At 31.2% G+C, this 22,363-nt stretch overlaps 1 protein-coding gene across 2 annotated transcripts in view; it reads right to left on the bottom strand.

Annotated features, from left to right (window-relative positions):
- LOC142330044 (poly(A)-specific ribonuclease PARN-like) overlaps window positions 1–21,850 on the bottom strand; it is an 88,218-nt gene extending 66,368 nt beyond the window's left edge. For both annotated transcript variants that reach the window (XM_075375069.1, XM_075375068.1), the window contains exons 1-4: window positions 21,714–21,850; window positions 10,226–10,439; window positions 7,653–7,795; window positions 2,793–2,922 (exon numbers count right to left, since the gene is read on the bottom strand). In XM_075375069.1, coding sequence (XP_075231184.1) covers window positions 2,793–2,922; window positions 7,653–7,795; window positions 10,226–10,439; window positions 21,714–21,732 — 506 coding nt within the window. In that variant the 5' untranslated portion in view covers window positions 21,733–21,850. The remainder of the gene's footprint in view (window positions 1–2,792; window positions 2,923–7,652; window positions 7,796–10,225; window positions 10,440–21,713) is intronic.
- Window positions 21,851–22,363: the final 513 nt, after the last annotated feature.

Genomic DNA, 22,363 nt, shown 5'->3' with positions numbered 1-22,363 from the left:
TGCATGTTACTAAATGTTGTATGATTGATGCTTTGGTGCATTTCAAGTATAAAAAGCATTAAAATGTATTAGTTGAAAGTTATGGTGTAAGCAACTTAAATTTTACTTCTTAAAAAGCATAGTTTCAAAAACTGAATGTTTACTAAATCTTGAATTCCACAGAAATACATGGTAGGCTAAAGATCTACTTCTCTCATGCAGATTTAAATTTAAACTGATATTTTTAGTTCATTTATGCATTTATTCTGAGAATAATAATGTTAAAATACAAAAAAAAGAACAATTTTTTGTGTTTCAGTGTCAGTGGAAACATAATAATGATATTGCTGCAGCCCATGAAGAATTCTATGTAAAATTTCCTAATTCTTCACAACTGACCTATCAACATTTATATAATATTGAACATAGAATTTTAAAATTCTGGAGATGTTGGAAATGCACCATAAACAATAAGATTTGAACTAGCTCTTAAGAAAGTAAATAACATTAGTAAAGTCTTTATCAACCAACCAACCAGAAAGTCAACCTATTAAGCTGCAAATACCCAGGACAAATTTATGCAATTTTCTAAATAAACTGAAGTTTTAGGTGTTAATTGGGAAAATAAGTTCATACATTTTGTTAACAGGAGGGTGGAATTTTACTTGTCATAAGAACAACAAACTACCTTCATTTTCCCTCATGCAATTTTAAAATCCTATATTAAATTATGACCCAGCATAATAGATAACAGAAACTGAAGGCATAACATTTCTGTGTTTGTGGTCTTAATTTCAATAGTATGAGATTTCAACAATGTAAAAAAGACATCTTACAAAAAAACATAACTTTCTTCACAAAAATTTTAAAATATCTTAAAAATTGAGTCTTAAAAATTTTTAAATGAGTGTGCTAAAGAGATGTTGCAACTTCAAAGTGTCAAGTTAGGAACTGATCTTTTTTTATTTCAATTAGTGAAAAGTTTTCTACAAATTGACTCAATTTATTACAACCCTTCACTGTTCAATTCTTTGAAAATAATTAATTAGGTTAGTACTTCAAATAAAAGGAAAAATTGGGACAATAAATGTGTTAATGAGCCTTCGATCAAGTCAATCTATAACTTTGTCATCTCAGTTGCGGTTTATGATTTTATTGCATATACTAATAATTAAGGACTAGATTATATTAATTCTAACTGCTCTAATAATAGTGCACTTTTCAAGAATAGCCAAGAAAAAATTGTTTGTGTAATGCCCATAATTCTAAGTAACGGGTGAGGCTGCAGCACTGGGTTTCAACACATTTAAAGTAAAATTATGTATAAACCAAATTAAGAGAAATAAACAAAATTAATGACACAAACTTATTCAAAAGTTAACATTTATTAAACCAATACAATATTTCTTAAATTCTGAAAATCACATTACTTACATGGCCACCGCCCTTTTCAGTGAATTCTGTGATACATTCGTGTAAACTACGCATCACCCTTTGCAACATGTCTACACTAATGACTGAGATTTCCTTTTCAGTGTTGTTTTACAACTGCAGTAATATTGTAGGCTTGTAGAAAACCCCTGACTTCAGGAATCCCCAAAAGACGTGAGCCACTATTAAATTTGGGGACTGTGCCAGCCAGGCAATATCACTGTTGCGAGAAATCAATCGACCTGGAAACATCCTCTTTAAAACATCAATCACTATATGCGAAGCGTGGCTTGTAACACCATCTTGTTGAAACCATAAGTGACAGTATTACACTCCTAACTACTGTAATTTGATAAGTAAGAAATTTTTGAGCATATCAATATAACGTAAAGATGTGACAGTAAGAGTTGCGCCATTTTCTTCAAAGAAGAATGACCAAGTATGCTGAATGTAGACATACCATACCACACAGTCACCTTTTCACTGTGCAACAGAACTTGGTGGATTCTTCAAGGTTGCTCTTTAGCCCAAAAACAATAATTTTGTTTATTCATATGACCAGATAAATGAAAATGTGTCTAATCCAACATAATCAAATTGTCCAACAAATCAGGATTTGCAAGTAGTACCTGCTGAAATGAGTTGCAAAACTGCAATCTCAATGGAAAATCATTCGATTCGAGTTTGTGAACAATCTGTATTTTGTTAGGATAAAATCCTAAGTCTTTGTACAATATTCTAGACACGCTTCTGTCTGACAAGTTTGATCTTGCGTCTTGCTGAATGCTGTGGACTTCAAGTTAATGCTTGCCTGAGTTGCTTCATGTTTTCCGATGTTCTCACATTTTTCCTCACTGTTTGTAAAGACAAACACTTAAAACACTGCCAGTCATTCAGAATTTGCGATGCCAGTCTAAGACAACATTGTGTGAAGGCACTTTACCTAAAGGAGGTATGTTGCAAGTCGAAAGCTTCGTTGCATGGAAATAATCAATTTATTTTCATTATTTGCCGTTACAGCATAAACACATTGTTCCACAGAACAAGTACTCATGGCAACTGAAACTTTAACTACCACACCCTATAACAGAACAAACTGTTTTTCCCCACTTGTTCCTTCGGGAAATGACAGTGCTCTCTTTTTCACAAGAACCCTGTGTTACACCCATAATATTTTGGTTTTATAAGTGTGATAGATTAAAATAAAATCTTAACCTAACAAAAACCTGTTATCAGATTTGATCAAGTTACAAATCTGTGTCTAAGCTGCACTCTCCAATTAGCTTGAATGAGAGTCCCTAACATAAAAATATTAATGAAAAATTAATATCAATTATGTAACATAAATTAAAATTAATACAGAATAAATTAATTCTTCTTACCAAGCATTTTCAATAACACTTTTAAGATCATCTGGAACACGTATTAAATCTGGGGAATCAATTCTTTTTCTCTTTTGTTCTAACTGAAACCTTACATCTTGTTCATCAGGAATACTTAAATATGGTATACCTGAAAAGATAAGATATAACATACTTTGATTAATCATTATCTATTGTAAAATAAAACAGATGGCAATCTGACAAAGTTTTTAACAAACATAAAAAATTTGTAAAAACAGAAGCAGCAAGAAAACAAAATATTTTGTAGAAAAATAATAAAACAAATTTGTTACCAAATAGCTAATAAAATAGCAATAGCCAAAAGGAATATTACTTGTTAAAAAAAATTACTTGTATTAGTTGTTAAAAAAAAAATTAAGAACAAAAAAATGAAGATTTTATCATGTTATATTTATCTTTTATTAGGAAAACACAACTTCACAAAAAAATAGTGGAGCATCATAATTTTTCAACATGTAAAGACCTACCACTTTACTAAAAGGGTTAATATAATTGTAATAATCATTTAAAGTTTAATCTGAACTATTGAAAATTATTTCAACTTGTTCAATCAGAATGATAAGACAATTAACTAAAGCTGTTAACTGAATTTCAATGAGTACCAGCTTTAGACCGGATATAACAGCTGGCAAAACAAAAGAATTCAATTTAAAGCCCGATTCAGAATAAAAAGATCAATATTTTCCATTACGTGTATTATTATTGTATGTTCATTATCATGTGATGTTCTGCCTGTTGGCAGATCCCTGGAACCACTGTCTCATGCTTCTACGACACACACATTCCGTCCCATGCATTTCTTTTAATTTCATTATAACCTTCAAAGTCGTTTGTTAACTTGCAACTTCTTCCTTCCTCTTCTTTTTTCATCTTCAACACAGCCTTCAAGAACTGTATTTATTATTCTTTTTTCCCCTATTAAATACTCAACCTAGTTTCCTTTCCATCTGATAGTAGCCATTATTTTCTATTTTCATTTATTCTTCTTAATAATACATCTACATTACTTACTCTGTCCATTCATTTTATATCCTCCTGTCTTCTACATCCTCCTCCAGACCTCAAAAGCCTTGATCTTATCTTCTTCCTTTTCCCCCAGTGTCCATGTTTCTCTGCCGTGCAAAAGTATATTCCACATATAGAATTTACCAGACCTCTTCCCTCAGGTTCAGATCCATTTTACTGCAGAATATGTTTTTCTTTTTAAAAAAAGGCCTCCTTTGTTATTCCGATTCTCATCTTAATCTCTTCTTTACTCCTCCAGTCAGTACTGTCCGAAGATATCTGCATCTTTTTACTTGTTAAATTTTTCCTTCTGTTATTACAACATCCATATCTTCCCTCTCATTTACTTTCATAACTTTTGATTTCCTCACATTTATTTTTATCCCATATTCCTTCATCCCTACTTCCAATACATTTATCATTCCTTGTAATGTCTGAGTGTCTTCAGCTACAATGAGTAGATCATCAACAGTAGAAATCAACAGTAGTAAATCATCAGTAGATCATCCGTTGATGATCTACTGGCATAATCTGGCCTAATCTAATGAATCTGACATAATTTTATTTCTTCAACCTATGCTTACTCTTTTTTGGCCACCCAATATATCTTTCAACATTTCCTTGACATTACGGGTGAACAGTGTTGGTGATAAGGAACAGCCTTGCCCCTCACTCCTCTGCCTAATTCTAACCAATTTGTGAGATTCTCATTTACTGTATGTAATAGGTAGAAAACTTTTATAACCAAACCTGTTTTGATTGATTAAAGGTTTATGCTACCCCTAGACTTTCTCAAGATAAATTTTTCCAACTCTATATGAGGAACATGGAATAGGTCATGATGGACAATCCACGAATCCTCCAAGTTGAAGGATTCTTTGATTAAATGTTTTAAGCTAACTTTGTGCTTTCAAATGAAAATATCGAGGTTTAATAAAAAAAATACACGGAATTTTAGTTTTTCTCAAAAAATCTTTTATTCATCATTATTGATTTTGTTACTTTCAAAGTAATCTTTTTCAGATATAATATATTTGCAATTTTTCCAATCTTCAAAGCATCTCTGGAATATAATTTCTGGTATGGCGTTTTAACACCTTCAGACATTCTGTCTTTATCTCTTCAATGTTGGCAAAAGGTCATCATCATCTTTCATGGATCTTTTCAGCTAGGATAATGAGAAGTCACAGGGGGTCATGTCCAGTGAATACAAAGGCTGAGGCATTGTATCAGTGTTGTTTTTTGGCCAAAGATTATGAACAGTGAAGTGAAGCAGGTGCATTATGGTGCAATTGCCATGAATTGTTTTACCACAAATCCAGGTGTTTTCTTCAGATTGCTTAATGCAAACGGCATAAAACTTCCACGTAGTAATCCTTGTTGACACTCTGATAATAATTTGACGATTGTCCATAATAATTTTCTTCACTTTTTTGATGTTGTCATCGACTGATGTGCTGGGATGTCTAGGGCACTCATCATGTTCAACATCTTCATGACCCTCTTGGAAATGTTTGTACCACTGGTAAATTGGTAGTTTTATTTATAGAAGAATCTCCAAAAGCAACAATCAACATTTACAATGTGAAGCTGTTCTTTATTCCATTCTTAAAGCAAAATTTAATGTAGAATTCTTTGTTCTATTTTTTCACAAGTAAAAATCACCAACCATACCAAAATGCATGTAACCTTTGTGAAAGCCAACAATAAACTAAGTAACCAATATGGCTACCAATGTAAACATATGATAGGCTCAAGTGTACCAACACAAAAAAAAAACTGTGACAATTGGTCTTAAACAGCCTGGAAAATTTTTAAATTCCACATATTTTTTATCAAATCTCGTAAAATGACAATATTTGTTTGTATTTTTTTTAAATTTTACTCTATAAAAACTCTAAATCCTTGTTTTATAATAGTTCATAAACATTATTTTTTAATTAATTTTATTGCCATTCTTTCTTATTTTTTATGCATTATTTCCTTAATTAACAACCGATAATGACTGTTTAACAAATAAAATCCTATAATCCCATCCAGTTTTACGTTTTAAGTAAACATTTTTACAAAGTGTTTGAGAATATTCTTGTTTCCGAATTAGTTTGAATAAGCACTTAGCAATAAATTTTTCTTTTTATAATATAAAATCAAATAAATAAATTATTACACTTCAAGAATAACAAAATAGTTATTTCTGTTAAATTTTTATTTTATTGAGAAAATTTCACATTTTTAAGGGTTAATTATTTTTTTAATAATCAAAAAGCATGTTGCGGTTGAAAAATTAATATATTCCAAAAAAAATTGTTTAACAATATTTATTGTACATTTTCACAGCACTTCTTAATAGGAATGATAATAAATTTGCCAAGTATGTTAATGTAAATTGAGTTGTTTGGAATTTAGTAGCTCAATCATGCATGGGAGATGTAGCAAATTTCAAAACAACATATATCAATAATTTCTTAGATTAAAAGGGTCAATTCTTCTTCGATGAATTCTTTAACTAGGTAGTAAATAGCAAACTCAAAAGGTTGGTTTAGTGGTGAACGCATTTTCCCAAGTCAGCTGATTTGGAAGTCGAGAGTTCCAGTGTTCAAGTCCTAGTAAAGTCAGTTATTTTTACACGGATTTAAATACTAGATTGTGAATACCAGTGTTCTTTGGTGATTGGGTTTCAATTAACCACACGCCTCAGGAATGGTCGAACTGAGACTGTACAAGACTACACTTCATTTACATTCATACACATCACCCTCATTCATCCTCTGAAGAATTATCTGAATGGTAATTATTGGAAGCTAAACAGGAAAGGTAGCAAATAGCAAAAGATTGTTTTTGAAATAAGAGGAAAGAAAACTTTCTATCTGAAAATTAAAAAAAGTTTTAATAGTAGTGTTTAAAATTATTTTTACTTTAATTTTGATCAGGTGAATATTTTTTTAATAAAATGTATTGTTATCTACTAAATAAATTTTTGAATAATGGGCTTTTGAAACAGTTTTGTATGAAATACAAAAAATAAATAAAAAAATGAATCATAAAAATTTTCAGGTAAAACTTTAATTGTCTATATAATGTATTTGTTTACAAATAGATAACACTCACTAGAAAAAAATATCATGTTCCTCAAACCAAAATTGTGAAGTAGATTTTTCAGTTGAATTGCTGATATTTTCAGAACAGAATACCAAGTGGTTTTGATGAATGAAGTATGAAAAATATTCAGTATTTGCAAGAGCCATACCTCTATTTCTCTTATACAATAAGATTTAGTTAGCAAATCAAAATATTACAACAAAATAATGAATGTAAAATACTACATACTCTTGGATTAAGCCATACAACTAGCCAATAACAACATTATCTGAATAAATTTACACACTCCTGTTCAGAAAAATACAGTAGCACATAATCAAACTACCTCCTTAGTTTTAAACTAATTCCTGAGTTTTAAACTAACATTGCTATATAACAAAAAAATAAAATAAAAACAAGGGCATTCTAATTTATGTACCAAAATATATATCAATTTTCAACATTTTTTTTTCTTTTAATAGAAATATAATGTTTAAAAATTAAATAAAATGTTACTTAATTTTGTTTATTTATCATTAGATTTCTTCAAAAAAAGATGTTCCCTTCAGGCTGGTTTGATAAAAAGATGCCTGTTGAATTCTCTTTGGCTTACTTTGACTAAAGGAACAGGACTATAATTTAATTAGAAAATTTATTAACATTAAAGTTGATAAGTTGCTTACATATATAAATTATTAGATGATTAAAATACGCATCTGTACATTTAACCTTTTAAATACTATCATCTCTACATACCTTCTCTAAATACTTTATTGAAATCAAATCCTTGTGAAGCTAAAAAATCAACACATGAACTCTGACATAAGAATCTGCAGTCTCTAGCATTTCTGTTATACGGTCTCGGGAATAAATAGAAATTATATGCCTTGTGAGAATACCTAAAAGATAAAAAAAAAAATTTATCATTACTCTTTCATACAGAATAAGCATTCTGTATAAGCATTATAAGTCATTATAATGACTTATAATTATAAGCATTCTTTCAAAAATATTTTTTATTTTATTTAAAATTAAAATATTAACCAATAATTGTTTTTTTTTCAATCTTTAAAAAAAATAAAAGGTCTAAGTTTTTATGAAGTTTAGTCAAACCTAATGAAGGTTTACATTTTCTTTTACATTAAGAATAATATGTTATTACAAGCATTTTCTTTAATTATTAACTTACAGATAAGCTTAATTAAACCTACAACCTTTCAGATAATGAAAAAGACAGTTCCCCTGAGCCAAGGGTAAATAAATAAAATATTTATTCCTATAATTTGTATTTCAGTTTTTAATTTAATACAGAGTGGCCAGGAAGTCACTGTATCCCCTGAAGTTAGAACTAAAAATCTGTAATGAGTTATAAATGAAAAATGCAATTTAATACTGAATTATTTTATTTACTCACTTTATACGAGGGTTATTTTTTTTTCAAGTTCCGATCGGTCGCGAAATAAAAACCCGCACAAAAATCGGATGAACCTTTGCGCATATGTGTTGTGCAATGTCTCTAGTATAGCCTTCAATCACGCCGTGTCACTTCGTTTAGTTCTAAACATGCAGCTAGCACATAAACATGTCTACAATAGCATCTCCTGCCAAGTGTGAAGTATAAGTAGATATATGTTAGTAGTTTTACCATAAATAATATTAATGTTATGGTTAATTTTTATTTACCATAAACATCTACAAAAACACTGAAGTATGAGAAATTTGAGATTTTTATCACCAGCCCCTTCGGAGTTATTTGAAACCAAAATTAGAATTTAAAAAAAAATTAGTTTTAAAAATTCATAAAAATGTAGGGGTAAGTATACCACCATTAATATTATTCATGGTAAAACTACTAACATATACCTACATATAAAAAAGTAATTCAAACTGTGTATGCCATCCCAGACTCTTGAAAAAAATTACCAAAAGTGAGATTTCAGTTTTTCATGTTCAACTTTATTGGTAATTTTTTCACAGAAAGAGGAGAGAGGAAATAAAACACTGGACCAATCTTTTTACCTTGAGAAAATATGGATAAATTACTTTTTGTTTCATCTTTCCAGGACCAATAGTTTTTTAGTTGTGATTTTTCCCGTAAACCCTTACAATCACAAAAATAGGTGTGTGCACTGTAACAAAAATGGCCGCCACAGATAAACTGCTTAAATATAAAATTAAAAAAAGCAACCACCCTTGGGTCACTTCAAATGAACTGACCCGACAGCATTGGCTTTTGAACAAGGATGCATAATCCAGAGTTGTTTGTTAAAATGTAGTTACCTGTTGAAGAATGTTGTATTCATGACGGAAACTTATTTAGAAAAAAATCACTTGTTGTGTGTCGATGAAAGTTCAGGGAGAAATTTGAAAAGAAAGCATAAGTTAGTTAAAAATTAGGTGCCCAGTGGAGGTAGTTTTAATGCTGCAGGTAGTACAGGACATTAAAGCGGCAGTTACAACATATCCTCATAAATCTTTGCAAAGATTAAGCCAAGAAAAGAACATTTCACTAGGTTCAACCCATATTGCAGTGAGGAGAATGCTGAAATGTTTTGTACACCAAATGCAGCTTTTCCATAACCTAACTAATGCAGATTATGCCAAAGGGTTCACTACTGTCAATAGTTCAAGAACTTCTTGAACACCGATATTTTAGATCAAGAGATTTTCACAGATGAGGCATGGTTTCACGTTGGTGGATATGTTTGTCTTCAATTCCTGGAGGGTGTGTGATTGCTCCTATAAACAATTTCTTTAAAATAACCACCCTGGAAAGAAATTTGAAGTAGCTAGATCAGATTAGTAGCCACAATCTTTAGAAATGATTCTTCCCTGAAAAAATCCTGTAACATCTACATAGTAAACAAGCTGTATGGCAAGTGGCACTGTCCTGTTGCAACCAAAAGTTGTGCTCATTATCATCCAGTAGATTATGAACTGGTTATTTATTGGTAGACAGCAGCATCCACAGATTTTTCAAAAAGCAAGGGTTACATTATTCACTGCCATAAGGCGACAGATAATAGAACAAGACATATTATCCACAACAAACACGTATTTTTTGTGAGGGTAGAGGAGATTCAAAGAAAATGTGCAGGTTTTCAGTTCCCCTGGTCCAATAGTTCTGACTAATTAACATACCCAACTACTTTCTACATATCTGTTTCCACAGATGGCTTCATCTGTGAAAAACCCTCAATCAAAAATATTTTTTATAGTTAAAACACATAACCTTTCCTCTATCTACTGTCATAAAGCTACAAAAAAGAAAATCTAAATCATACTAATTATCAGCTAATATTAAATGCAAGTTATGCGTAAATCCTTACTTGTCTTCTTTAGCATCATATTGAAATGCTGCAAGTCCAAACTGAAAGAACAGAAAACTCATTGCACCATCACAGAGTTTATGATAATACTGTTCAGGTGTATCAAATGCGGTGACATCTTCACCGCTATTAAGCCCCGTAAATTCGCCATCAATGCATAAAAATGATGAGTTGTTTACAACATCGGTTATTTCTGGAAGCAGGTCACGAAAATCTAAAAATAAAAAAAAAATGTATGTTATGAAATTCATAAAATTTTTGTATGTTTAATTATTTCACTAAACATACAAAAGATGTAAAACCAATAAAAATTTGATTTTTCAGAGCTGTTTTGAAGTAATAATTATTTACTGCATAAATCTACATAAGAAAATTCTAAATCAACATTAACAGAATCAGATACCAACAGAGGATAAGGTATCAAAAAAATGAATTATTATATATTTAATAACTTAAAAGAATTAGCTAAAATAAAAGCAACAATTCACTTCATTTTTCTAGGTCAGACATTAAATCAAATTTTATATTTTGAACTTACAAAATAAAAATACTTTGTTAATTTCAATGCCTTTTTTATATGATCTGTTAATAATAACTACCACTACCTGAAAGGATAAAAGATAAATATCTTTTATAAGCTTAAAGATGAAAAAAGCATTACCATCATCACTCTTGATTAGGCCAATAAGCTATTCCATGACAACAGATTTTGCAATATGGAACATAGCATCATCAACTAAACTGATTTATCTCTACCCTAATATTTTGTTTAGAAAGCTAATACTTTATCTCTCAACTGCTTGATGCTCTCACATCTGTTTTGTAGATCAGTGGATTGATGTACTGATTCCAATCTTCTCAGTATTCACAAACACTTTAATTATTTTCAATAATTTTGGTTCTCCCTGAATACATTTACTTTTCTGGTATAAAGTAAAGAATACCTAGCAACACTCTGAAAAAAATTTCATTTTTCATTCTATACTTCTCAGGTAACTCAATAAAGGTATTCAATAATCTGGTTATAAACAATTACTGGTAAAGCCATTCTTTATAAAATTTTATTATCGCACCATTTTTTGTTTTGTCTTTCAGCACTCTTCTTTTATTGTACCAGAAAGCCTTTGAAACCTGCACAGTTTTTTATTTACTACATGCAGTAATATCATAGCAGGTAGCTAAGATATTTGAAGTCCATAACCTGATCTGGGATATGCATATCTGTTTTTACAGTGAACTGTTTATTTCTAATCTCTATTGCAATGAACTTTGTAACTTTGCTTGTATCCACAGTTTTAACAAATTTTATTCATTTAAGATGGTATTCAGAGAAAAGTATATCAGCAAGAATGACTTAATCATCAGCAATTATTAACATGTTCATTGAAATTAAACTGATTCTGCCACTATGTAATGGCACACTTATAGATTAAAAAGTATTGGAGACTGACAAGATCCCTGTCTCCCTCTTCTGCACTTCTGAACTTTAGAATATACAATTATATTACAAAATATTTCTTCATGCGAGTGAAGAGAAGAAAATCACTCAGTGCCAAATCCAGACTGTAAGGACTATCAAAATTTTCCCATTTGAATTGATTCAGAAGTTCTTTAGTTCTTTGAGCACTGTGGGGATGAGTGCTGTCAAGCAAAAAAAAACACTGGATAACAGCATACAGCGATGTTTGTTCCAAATGGCTCACCTAAGTTTCTTTAAAGTTTCACAGTAGACTTGGATCAAATGGCTTGCATATCAGCACTTTCATAAAGATGAAAAACTTCAAAACACCATGAAAGGTTGGCGAGGTACCTTTTCTTTCATTTTCCTGTTTAGCCTCCGGTAACTACCGTTTAGATAATTCTTCAGAGGATGAATGAAGATGAATGTAAATGAAGTCTAGTCTTGTACATTCTCAGTTCGACCATTCCTGAGATGTGTGGTTAATTGAAACCCAACCACCAAAGAACACCGGTACCCACGATCTAGTATTCAATTCCATGTAAAAATAACTGGCTTTACTAGGACTTGAACGCTGTAACTCTCAACTTCCAAATCAGCTGATTTGGGCAGACGCGTTATTAACCCTTGGGTTGGCGAGGTACCTAGGTGGCTGAAGATATTTGTAAATTACTGAAAAGCTATGACAAATGTTTGAAGAACTTAAATAGCAACTTCGTTGAAAAATAGTTAAAAGCTGTAGTTTTCAGTTTTATATAATGAAATACTTTTATCTATCTAGGTTTTTTATTTATAGCCAAAAGGAGGCTTCTTTCCAAACCACCCTTGTAGATTTCCTAATTTAATGTCTGTAAGTAGCTGTGTTCCTTGTAAATTTTTTATACCATGGACCAACAGAACATGATATGTTATTAACTAACTAGTATACCATAATAGAATGGTGAACAGGGGCCACCAGTTATGTTAACGTTAAAATATAGCTGATTCATCCAACCAGATGAGACCTTCTACATTATTCTGATAAACAAAAACTGAATTCAATATCACGTAAAAATAAAATAACTAGTTTATGTGACTCTGAAGATGAATCCTAACAAAATTACATTATTGGCATGATATGTTATTACACTATAATACACATTTATTTGAGAATAAAGGAAAATGACCTTTTTTATCACTGTTAAAAAAAAAACATTAAAAAAAAGATAATTTTCAGAAAGGAATAGGTTAATAATAAATCAACTTAATTACCAAACAAAATAGAGAGATGAATTAGGTCATAAGTGGACAGTTTCAAAAAACAAAAAATGACTGAAACAGAGAACTGTGACTAAACCTTTCATTAATGAAGGCATTGTTCACTTATAACTAGTGAATAAAACTAATTTCAAAAGTAACAGTACAGCCAATTTTCATCAAAATGACAAGAAAAACTTGAAAAAGGAATCACTATAAAAATAATTCTGAGCAGGAATCTATGTGTACTGGCTGAGAATGAATTTATCAAAGTATAACTACTTTAAAGTGGAAATCAGGATACAAAAAAAAACATCTGTTGAAAACAGGCTATGAGACCACTGCAGTGTAGTTCCACTCTATTATAAGAATAATTGTAATAAAGCTACACTTAATCTGCAGCACATTTTTAACTAGAGGCAATCTCACACAAAAAAAATTAAACCTAATTTTACTAGATTTCAGTTTTAAAAGTATTTATAGATAGTAAAAATATTACTAAAATCTTTCAAAATCCAACGTATTTAATATTAATAAAATTAAAGAATTATAGATGATCGCAAATCAGTTAAGAAACGATTAATACATATCTATTGATAAGCACAAACAAAAAACAAAATCAACAGATTTCATGATAACTATATTAGCATAATGATAAAGTGGTAAAATTAGATGTTATCATTTTATTAAATGGATTAACAACTTCAGAATAATATGAAAATAACAATCAAAACTTTGTTTTCAAGTACACAACATACAAAAGGCACAGTCTTTTCCATCTATTACTACAAATAAATATTTTGAGATAAAAAGAAATAAATGATTTTGAAATTCAATCCATATATTACCTCCAATTTCAAGATTATGATAGAAAAACAAGGAATAAAACAAAAGTCTCTTATAAATACGTAATACTAAAAAAGTATCTATTCGACAATTATTAAAGCAATTAATTAGTAAATAATCATGTAAAAAACACAATTTTTCTTTATATTTACCAACTTAAAAATATTACTTTATTTACTGATCTTTAACCTCAAAAGATTTCTTAATTTTTGGAATTTCTCTTTAGGAAGAGCTATGTGAATATGCCAGCTAACTGTATTATCAGAATGTATACATTTAATATTTTACAACTTTGTCGTTACATTTTTTACGAATAAAATGATGAGTAACATCAAAAATGATGTTGCTCACTTTGTGTTAATCACTTTTTTAAGTGATTAAAAAAGTGGATTTTTAATTAATTTAATAGCACCTTAATTATCAATAAACATTGTAATACTTTTACCATACATATCACTACTGCCTACATCTTTAAGAAGTGGCAATAACCCCATCTTTTTTTTTTACTGCAGTTGATGCTGCGATATACTCTGACTCAATTGTAGAAGTAGACACACACATGCCCGTTTCAACTGGACCAGGTCACAGCATCACCACCACCACTACTACCAATTAAGAAGTCATAGTCTAATGTGAACGTTCAAATGTAAAGATCTCCTGTGAAATCAGTATCTGCATATCCTTTAATTCTAAAGATTCATCCGTGTCTGAAGCTTACTTAATGCTGTATTGTAAGGTTCCCTTCAAGTACCTAAAAATTTGTTTTATCGCATTCCAGTGAACCAGTCCAGGATTTGTCTGATGTCTACTGATAATATTTACTACATACATTATAAGAAGACAAACTGTTATTGCAAGAAACATCAGCGTTCTGATGGTTTCAAAATATGGTACTATGCTGGTGGAATTCCTTGTGATGAAAGTATGGTAGCTTGCTTTAAACCATATAAAGTCTTGCAAAGCCTAAAAACTTGACGATTTTTCAAATTAAACCAGCAGAAGACTATGTAAATTTCTTCTTGAATTTTATCTGGTAAAATACTGTCTTTATGTCAATCTGGATAATTTTGAATTTCTTGTAAGCTGCAATGACTAGAACAACTCAAATTGCATCAAAACATGAGGTAGGTGAATAAATCTCATAAAAATCTACTCCCTCCACTTGAGTGAATCCTTTAGCATATAGCCTTGCCTAAAACCATTTAATATTCCCAAATAGGGATACATTTTATTTTAAAAACCCACTTAGATCCAATGACTTCAGGTTCAATTACCTTCAGGTAATTGCACTGTTTCTCCATCTATTGTTCTTTTTAAGTAATTTTATCTTGTTAAATGGCATCTTTCCACTATTCAGATTGAGTGGAGCTCATAGTTTCTTGATAAGTTAAAGAAGTCTGCAACTCTGAATAGTTGACTTCATAGCGTTTAGGGCAATGAATGGCATCTTTTGGGTGAAGGAAATATTGTTCACTTTGTTGAATTGCAGTTCCTGTTTGTTGCTGTGTATTTTCAGTTTTTTCTAGCTGTTCATTTTCTGTTGTTTCTTTCTCTATATTTTTTTCTTCTGGATGATTGCCTTGTTAATTAAAAATTTTAATTGAGTAATTTGGTTTAGAAACTGGTAGGCATATTAAATTTTCATTAAAGTTTACATCTCTGGATATTTATTTTTTTTTAAAACTGAATCACAAAGTCATTGGTAGATTCATTTTCATGGCCAACAAAAATCAATTTTTTGTTATATGGTTGTAATTTCTTTTAGAGTTAATCAGGAATATGACTATATGCTTCAGAGCCAAAACCCCTTTATGTATGAGAGAAACTTCCTTTTCCTGTCCACAGCTTGTAGGGAAAAAAGTCAGGAGCTTGAAGAGTTGTTCTATTTAATACATAAACAGCCATATTTATAACTTCAGCCAATAGAGATAGTGGAGCTTGTTTTGAATATGTCATTGATCAAGCCCTTTCAACTACTGTGTGCATATTCATTCTGATCTGCCGCTTTGCTCAGATGTATATGGAGCTGTGGTCTCAAGTTCAAATCCTTTCTGACTGAGAAAATTTTAAAAATCTAAGTTTATATATTCAGTATCATTGTATACCCTCTCAGTTTTTTTCTGTTTAGCCTCCAGAACCACCATAAGGTATTATTTCAGAGGATGATGTGAATGAATGTAAATGAAGAGTAGTTTTGTACAGTCCCAGGTCAACAATTCCTGAGATGGATGGTTTATTAAAACCCCATCATCAAAGAACACCGGTATTCACAATCTAATATTCAAATCCGTATAAAAGTAACTTCCTTTACTAGCATTTGAACTAGCACTCTCGACTTCAAAATCAGCTGATTTGCGATAATGAGTTTAATCACTACACTAACCTGGTAGGTTATCATTGTCTATTCTGGGTGATTTAACCTTAACCTCAAGCTTAATTTCATATAAATTAACAAAGTTTTTGAAAATAACTAGTGTCATTTTTGTGCTTCATGGACATAACTTTTTGAAAACTAAAATCATCCTTAAATAAAATAAAATAATTAGTTCCACCAAGTAATTCTTGACATTGGACCACAGATGTTGCAGAATATCCTTTCACCAGGTTTAGATGCCTTATAGGATTATTCACCAAAAAATAGTTTGGATTGTTTTTTAAACTGACAACCTTCACATACAAACTGAATATCACTTGGTTTTCAAGATAATCAATTATCCCTTTGTTAACTTTCTAATAGCATTAATATTTAAGTGACCAGAATGCTCATGCCAAATCCTAACCTTAGTGTCCATTTGTGTAAAATTGACTTTGGGCTAAATTACTGTTTGAAAGGCCATATGATATGATTACTATTATTATTGTATATGGCAGTGGCCATAAGTCTTCCATTGCTATCAAAAGTATTAACAGTATTATTATCTTTAATGATTTTCATCCCCTTTTCAGTAATTACCAATTCAGAAAACAAATTTTTCTTAAGGATCAGTATATACACAACACTGACAATTTGAAAATCACCTATTTTCCAATTGTTATCTTCTCCATGCTTTAACAGTCTCAATTCCTTTTATAAGTAATTTTGTATTGTTTTTCTTAACTTGATACTATCACGACCACTGTAAAGAACTGACGTTAAAAGTCATGAGGACAGAAGCTCTACTGTTCATTGTCCAGTATTCAACATTGAAATTTGAAAATTCAGCAGCTGCACTAAAACCACTAGCTTCATTGTAGGGTTTATTAGAGCATTCACTCACACAGGACTGTAGGTGGTTACAGGACTGTCTCGCGAGAAGCAGTAACTGTGATCGCGGGCATCAAACCTGTTGATATTTCGGCTACGGAACGTAGCCAGCGGTATGTTGCAAAGAAGGGAGGCCTTCTTACTTCTGGGCGTATGCGTGAGATCAAAGACCAAGGTTTCGACTCTTGGCAAGATAGGTGGAATACTTCCTTGACAGGTCGTTACACGCATGGTATATTTCCCAATGTCAGAGAGTTGCGAGCGGTTAGCTGGGTATCCCCCAATCGGCACACTACACAGTTCCTCTCTGGACATGGTGCCTTTAGGGATAAATTGGCAAGGTTTAGGTTGGTCGATTCCGGCTTCTGTCCGGACTGTAGGGTCGATGACACCGTTGACCATGTCCTTCACATATGTTCCCGGTACGAAGCTGAGCGTACCAGAGTTACTAGGGAACTCGAGAGAGTAAACTCTATTTTGGATCTTCGAGTCAACTGGAGGACTCGTAGAGAGTGGATAATAGTTGCTGGCTTCCTTCGCTTCCTCGCCCTGAGCAGGGCTGCCGACGGGATTTAGTAGGTGATAGGAACCTGGGTGGCTAGGGACGCCTGGGCAGTTGACTGGCCGAAGATAGGCGCTTAAGGCAGCGTGCCTCGGTTAGATGTACTTTGTGTTATGTATTGAATTATTGCGGCCACTGCCAATGGGCATGGTTATCCTTGCCCGGGGGGTGCGATCGCGCTCCGACGAGAGCATTTATGAGCTAACGACACTGTCGGCGGGGCTTCTCTGTGTGCTGCTTTGATGGTATGCAGGGGGTCTTGACGACGGTTTGCGAAAGATGGTGAATGTCACGCGAGACTCCGTGATGGCGCTGTGCGGGAGCAGGCGTTTATTCTCCTCTCCCGGGCGGACCGGAGCGGAGTCAGATAGAAACTCATTTCGAGTATTAAGCGGGGTTCTTAAGGGAACTAGGTCTAAATTTCGCTGTGTGAAACTTTAGTGGGAAAGTTTGTTATTGAGGCTGTTAGTACGGATCTGAGACATTCAGTAATTGGCTCTTTAATAGTTAGGACTAGGCGCGGGGTCTTCATTCCGCGGTTAGGCTTCTAGCTTAGTTCCTGAGGGCGACGTGGTAGCTGCAGGTGTCCGTTGTCTTCATTCTGAAGGCATAAACACGTAAATCTATGTCGGGGTGAACTTTACCGATGCAGATGTCCCTCGGGGCATCTCTGCGGGGCCTGGATTGAAAGCTGTGGTGCGCAATCAGTTTGAGGGCGAGAAGATGTCCTCCGTTAAAGCCACTACTGGCTAGGAACGGAGGGGGCGGTGTAGCGACCGGACACGCTACGAGGTGGGATCTTCTCCCCTCGGGGGGGAATCGAGATGAGAGAAATTTGTACCACTAAATTTATAAATGGTCAAGAGTTCTAATTCTGCCATTTAAACTTTTAAAGGTTTGCTATTAAATTATTTATTAAGGTCATTTCCTGGATCCATAACCCATTGAAAATTAACAACAGATTCAGAATAATAATCAAAACTTTATTTTCTTCATGAACACATCATACATAACACGTACGTACACAAAATACAAAAGTCACAGTTCAGCCAATCTATAAATCTATAATCTCTATATAAAGATTCAGCCAATCTTTGAAATAAAAAAAAATAAAAGATTTTGAAATTCAAATCTCATCATTTACTAAATGAAATCAATCAAGTAATTATTTAAAAATTTAAACTTAGATGTAGTTTAATAGGTGTCACAACTGCAAAAATTAAAAGCAATGTAGATACAAATCACAAATTATTCCTGAAAATGATACAACCATTCTCTAAGATTTAATGCTTTTTCTTTATAATGATGAATACATATTTTTACATCGAAACACAGATGATACTTGGCCTGACAAGTTGTTCCATTTTACTCACCCCAGAGTGTGAAGGTATGAACAATCAAGGAAAGCAACTCAAAATGGTGTCTCATATACCAGATACCTAAAATAAAAGCAATCCACCAGATTTTAATACCTTTTAAGCCAGTTTCACATCAGATTTGTAGTCATTATCTCTTATATGGTACCTCTGGTTAGTCTGCATAAAACATTATATTCTATTTTTTCTTAAACATTTCTATACATGTATTTCTTTTTATTCTTCTCTCTGAAGTATTAGTTCCTTTGTTTTATCAGAAATTTTGTTTGTCTTTCCTCCTTTTGACAAGTAAAATGTTTCTTGTATAAACTTTTCCAATAAGTTGTAAATTTCATGCAAACTTAGCAATGATCGCTCTAGCTTAGTTTTTAATTCCGACAGACTTTCATTCCTTATGCTCTTGATCTAATTCAATATGCATTCCATGAAATTCCAAAAAATTAACTAATTCTAAACAATTAAAATTAAGTCTCAATTTCAAATTAATGGAACTTTATCTTCTATAGTATCTTTCCCAGCTAATTTTCATTTGTAGGTACAATTATACTTCTAGTACATTGTAAAACAAACTATCAACATACATCATAAACAACTAAAATACAAAAACACCAGCAGAACACATGAATAGAATCCTAACAGTAATAGAGACCAAGAAAAAATAAAATTATTTCAGATTCAAGCACAAAAACTACATTCAACCATGTCTAAGATTTTTGGTTTCCTAACTAAAATATTTTTAAATTTTGAAAAATAATGAGAAACATGTATAAAATATTGTATTAGTAGTGTTATATTAATGACATTGTGCAGCTTTACAAAAAAAATAAAATAAAACAATATTACAAAATCCCAGTGTAACAAATTTCAATTTAAAATATGAACACAGTAAATTACTTAATGTCATCTACAACTACACCATATCCAAAATAAATAACAAACACACTTTTAAAAAATAAAAATGATATTCTTATTCACAAGGAAAGAAATGACATTTCCTTAAACATGTTATCATCTAAAAACATAAATTCATCACATGATAATTACACTAAAGAAGTTCTAAATGCAATAAATCATTCAACACAGATTTTGCTATAATCATACACAAATATACACAACATCCCACATAAAATATGCAACAAAATCAAAAACACCTAGTAACAGAAAATATACAAAACTAAAATACACCAACCAACAGTCATTCAAAATTGCCAACATTTTAAAAAAGATTACATTACACAAGATTAAAGGAATAGCAAAGCAACAAACTAACAATATATATTAATAAACATATTTATCTAGAAGTATACAAACAGTATAGTGTATCAGACCTGTTACCCATATACTACAGATAACATATACAACAAAATCAGCTCACAGAAAATGCACATGCATGTGCAATAACCATGTGTAAATAATATGCAAATTTTACACATAAAACCCAAAATTAACTTACTTGAAAAGTAAGTATTTACTTTAGATCTTACATAAATCAAATCTATTAATCAATTAAATGTACTACAGGGGTTTCCTAATCTTTTAAAAGAGTTACAATTAGCAACAACGTTGCTAGAAACTATGCTGAAAAAAGTGCTCATAATTAGCTCCAAAGTTCCTTTCAATGAACTAGTTTCATTTGTTTGAAAATAGTTAAAACATGCATTTATTACAATGATGGCCCTTCTTGGTAAAGGCCGAGGGAGTAAGGGATTATTTGAACAAGATTACTTGAAAAGAATCATGTTTTAATGAAATAAATATAAGAAACTATATTTTCTAATGATTCAAATAAAAATGTATAACTTATTTTAATATAGTAATGAAAATTATGTAAGTTTTTCTTACTTCAAACATATTTTTATGGTATATTACTGTTTTGAAAAACTAATAAATTTTCATCTAAGAAGTTAGACAAAATAAAAGCAGAAAAGACACTGATCCAGTAAAGTGAGTGAATAAGAACGCATGGGTCACAACATTACCACATGTTAAAATATCATGCTATCTGCAACTTTTCAGCCAATTAAATCAAACTGATTATAGCTGTCACTGATCAGTCATAGTCTTGAAGTCAATCACTTTCCAAAAGGCCAAATTTTTCAGGAACCATTACTGACAGTTTTCAATATATACATAATTAATATACATCAAATGACTTTAAACAGTAAAATTATATGAATGGCTCACCAAGGTTGCATTTTGCTTTTACTTTACTCAAATATTATCAATTCAAAAATATAATTTAAAACATGAAAAATGAAAATATCAGTTAGCACATAGTACTACAAATCAAATTCCTTCCAACTATGATCAGATGCACATGAAAATTCCTACTAGTCCGCTGGCTAAATGGCAAGTTTATATATTTAATTTCTCTCAAAATACAATTTAATAACTTACTTTCATCAGTATGTAAATATAATAATTCACAAAAAAATAAAAATTTACACTGCAAAGGTCCCTAACGCTGATTAACAAAACAAAAAAATAATAAAAAGCATACATTAGTATGTTTTTGACCATCGTAACCTAATATATGTTTATTTCAAGTGCGGAAGATAAGAATAAACTACATAACGCGGATCCGGCTAATTTACAACCTAAGTGTAAGGTTAGGTGATCAAAATGTTTATAGATACGTTAAACAGCTTACCACTCACAAGAGCGTGTAATGCAGTATACCTAACAATAATAAACTTCAAGCATTACACTTTATTTTTAAATGACACCATTTTGCAACATAAAAAATGAAAAAGTAACATACGTACTTGCTCTGGTTACTTCCATTTCGTAATACAGGCATGCAGTTAAATATCACCAACACAATTAAACTTAATCACACACTAAACAAACCAACATACTCGAACACAACTTCCTCAGAAACCAAACTCAGATTGACGGAAAGTAGACAGTGTCGCCACACGCTAACATAAACTTCTCTTTAAAAAGCAAAAATGTTTTATTAAACCTTTTAAGAAAAGTATACTTTTATTTCTATGTTTACATTTTTTAAATGCAATATTAAAATGTTATTAACTTATACGTTTATAAACTTGTAAAATCTGTATTTTCTTTCTCTTTGGTTTTCTATTAATTTTACAACTCACTTTGTTATTTCTCATGAAATCCGAAAAAAATATTTAAATATAAAAAATTACTAAATAAAACTACTTCTTATTAAATTAATATAAATAACAGTTTTTTTTTTTAAATATACGTTGAATTTTGCTTAACTGTTTATAACGTACAAGCTCACCAGATGGGAAGAAAGCAGTAATGATTTTATTTTGTTATTTAAACAATGTATTTTTATTTGTAATTGAAATCCAATAAACCTTTTCTTTTTTTGAAACCCAAGATTAGGAGCAATGTTTTCATACATGTCGCCCTTGCACAGATTTTTTTCAGTACCTTTCAT

The sequence above is a fragment of the Lycorma delicatula genome, chromosome 9, assembly GCF_047948215.1.
Source record: "Lycorma delicatula isolate Av1 chromosome 9, ASM4794821v1, whole genome shotgun sequence".
NCBI lineage: Eukaryota > Metazoa > Arthropoda > Insecta > Hemiptera > Fulgoridae > Lycorma > Lycorma delicatula.
The sequence above is the reverse complement of the archived record's forward strand: the minus strand, read 5'-3'. Positions and strand labels throughout refer to the sequence as shown.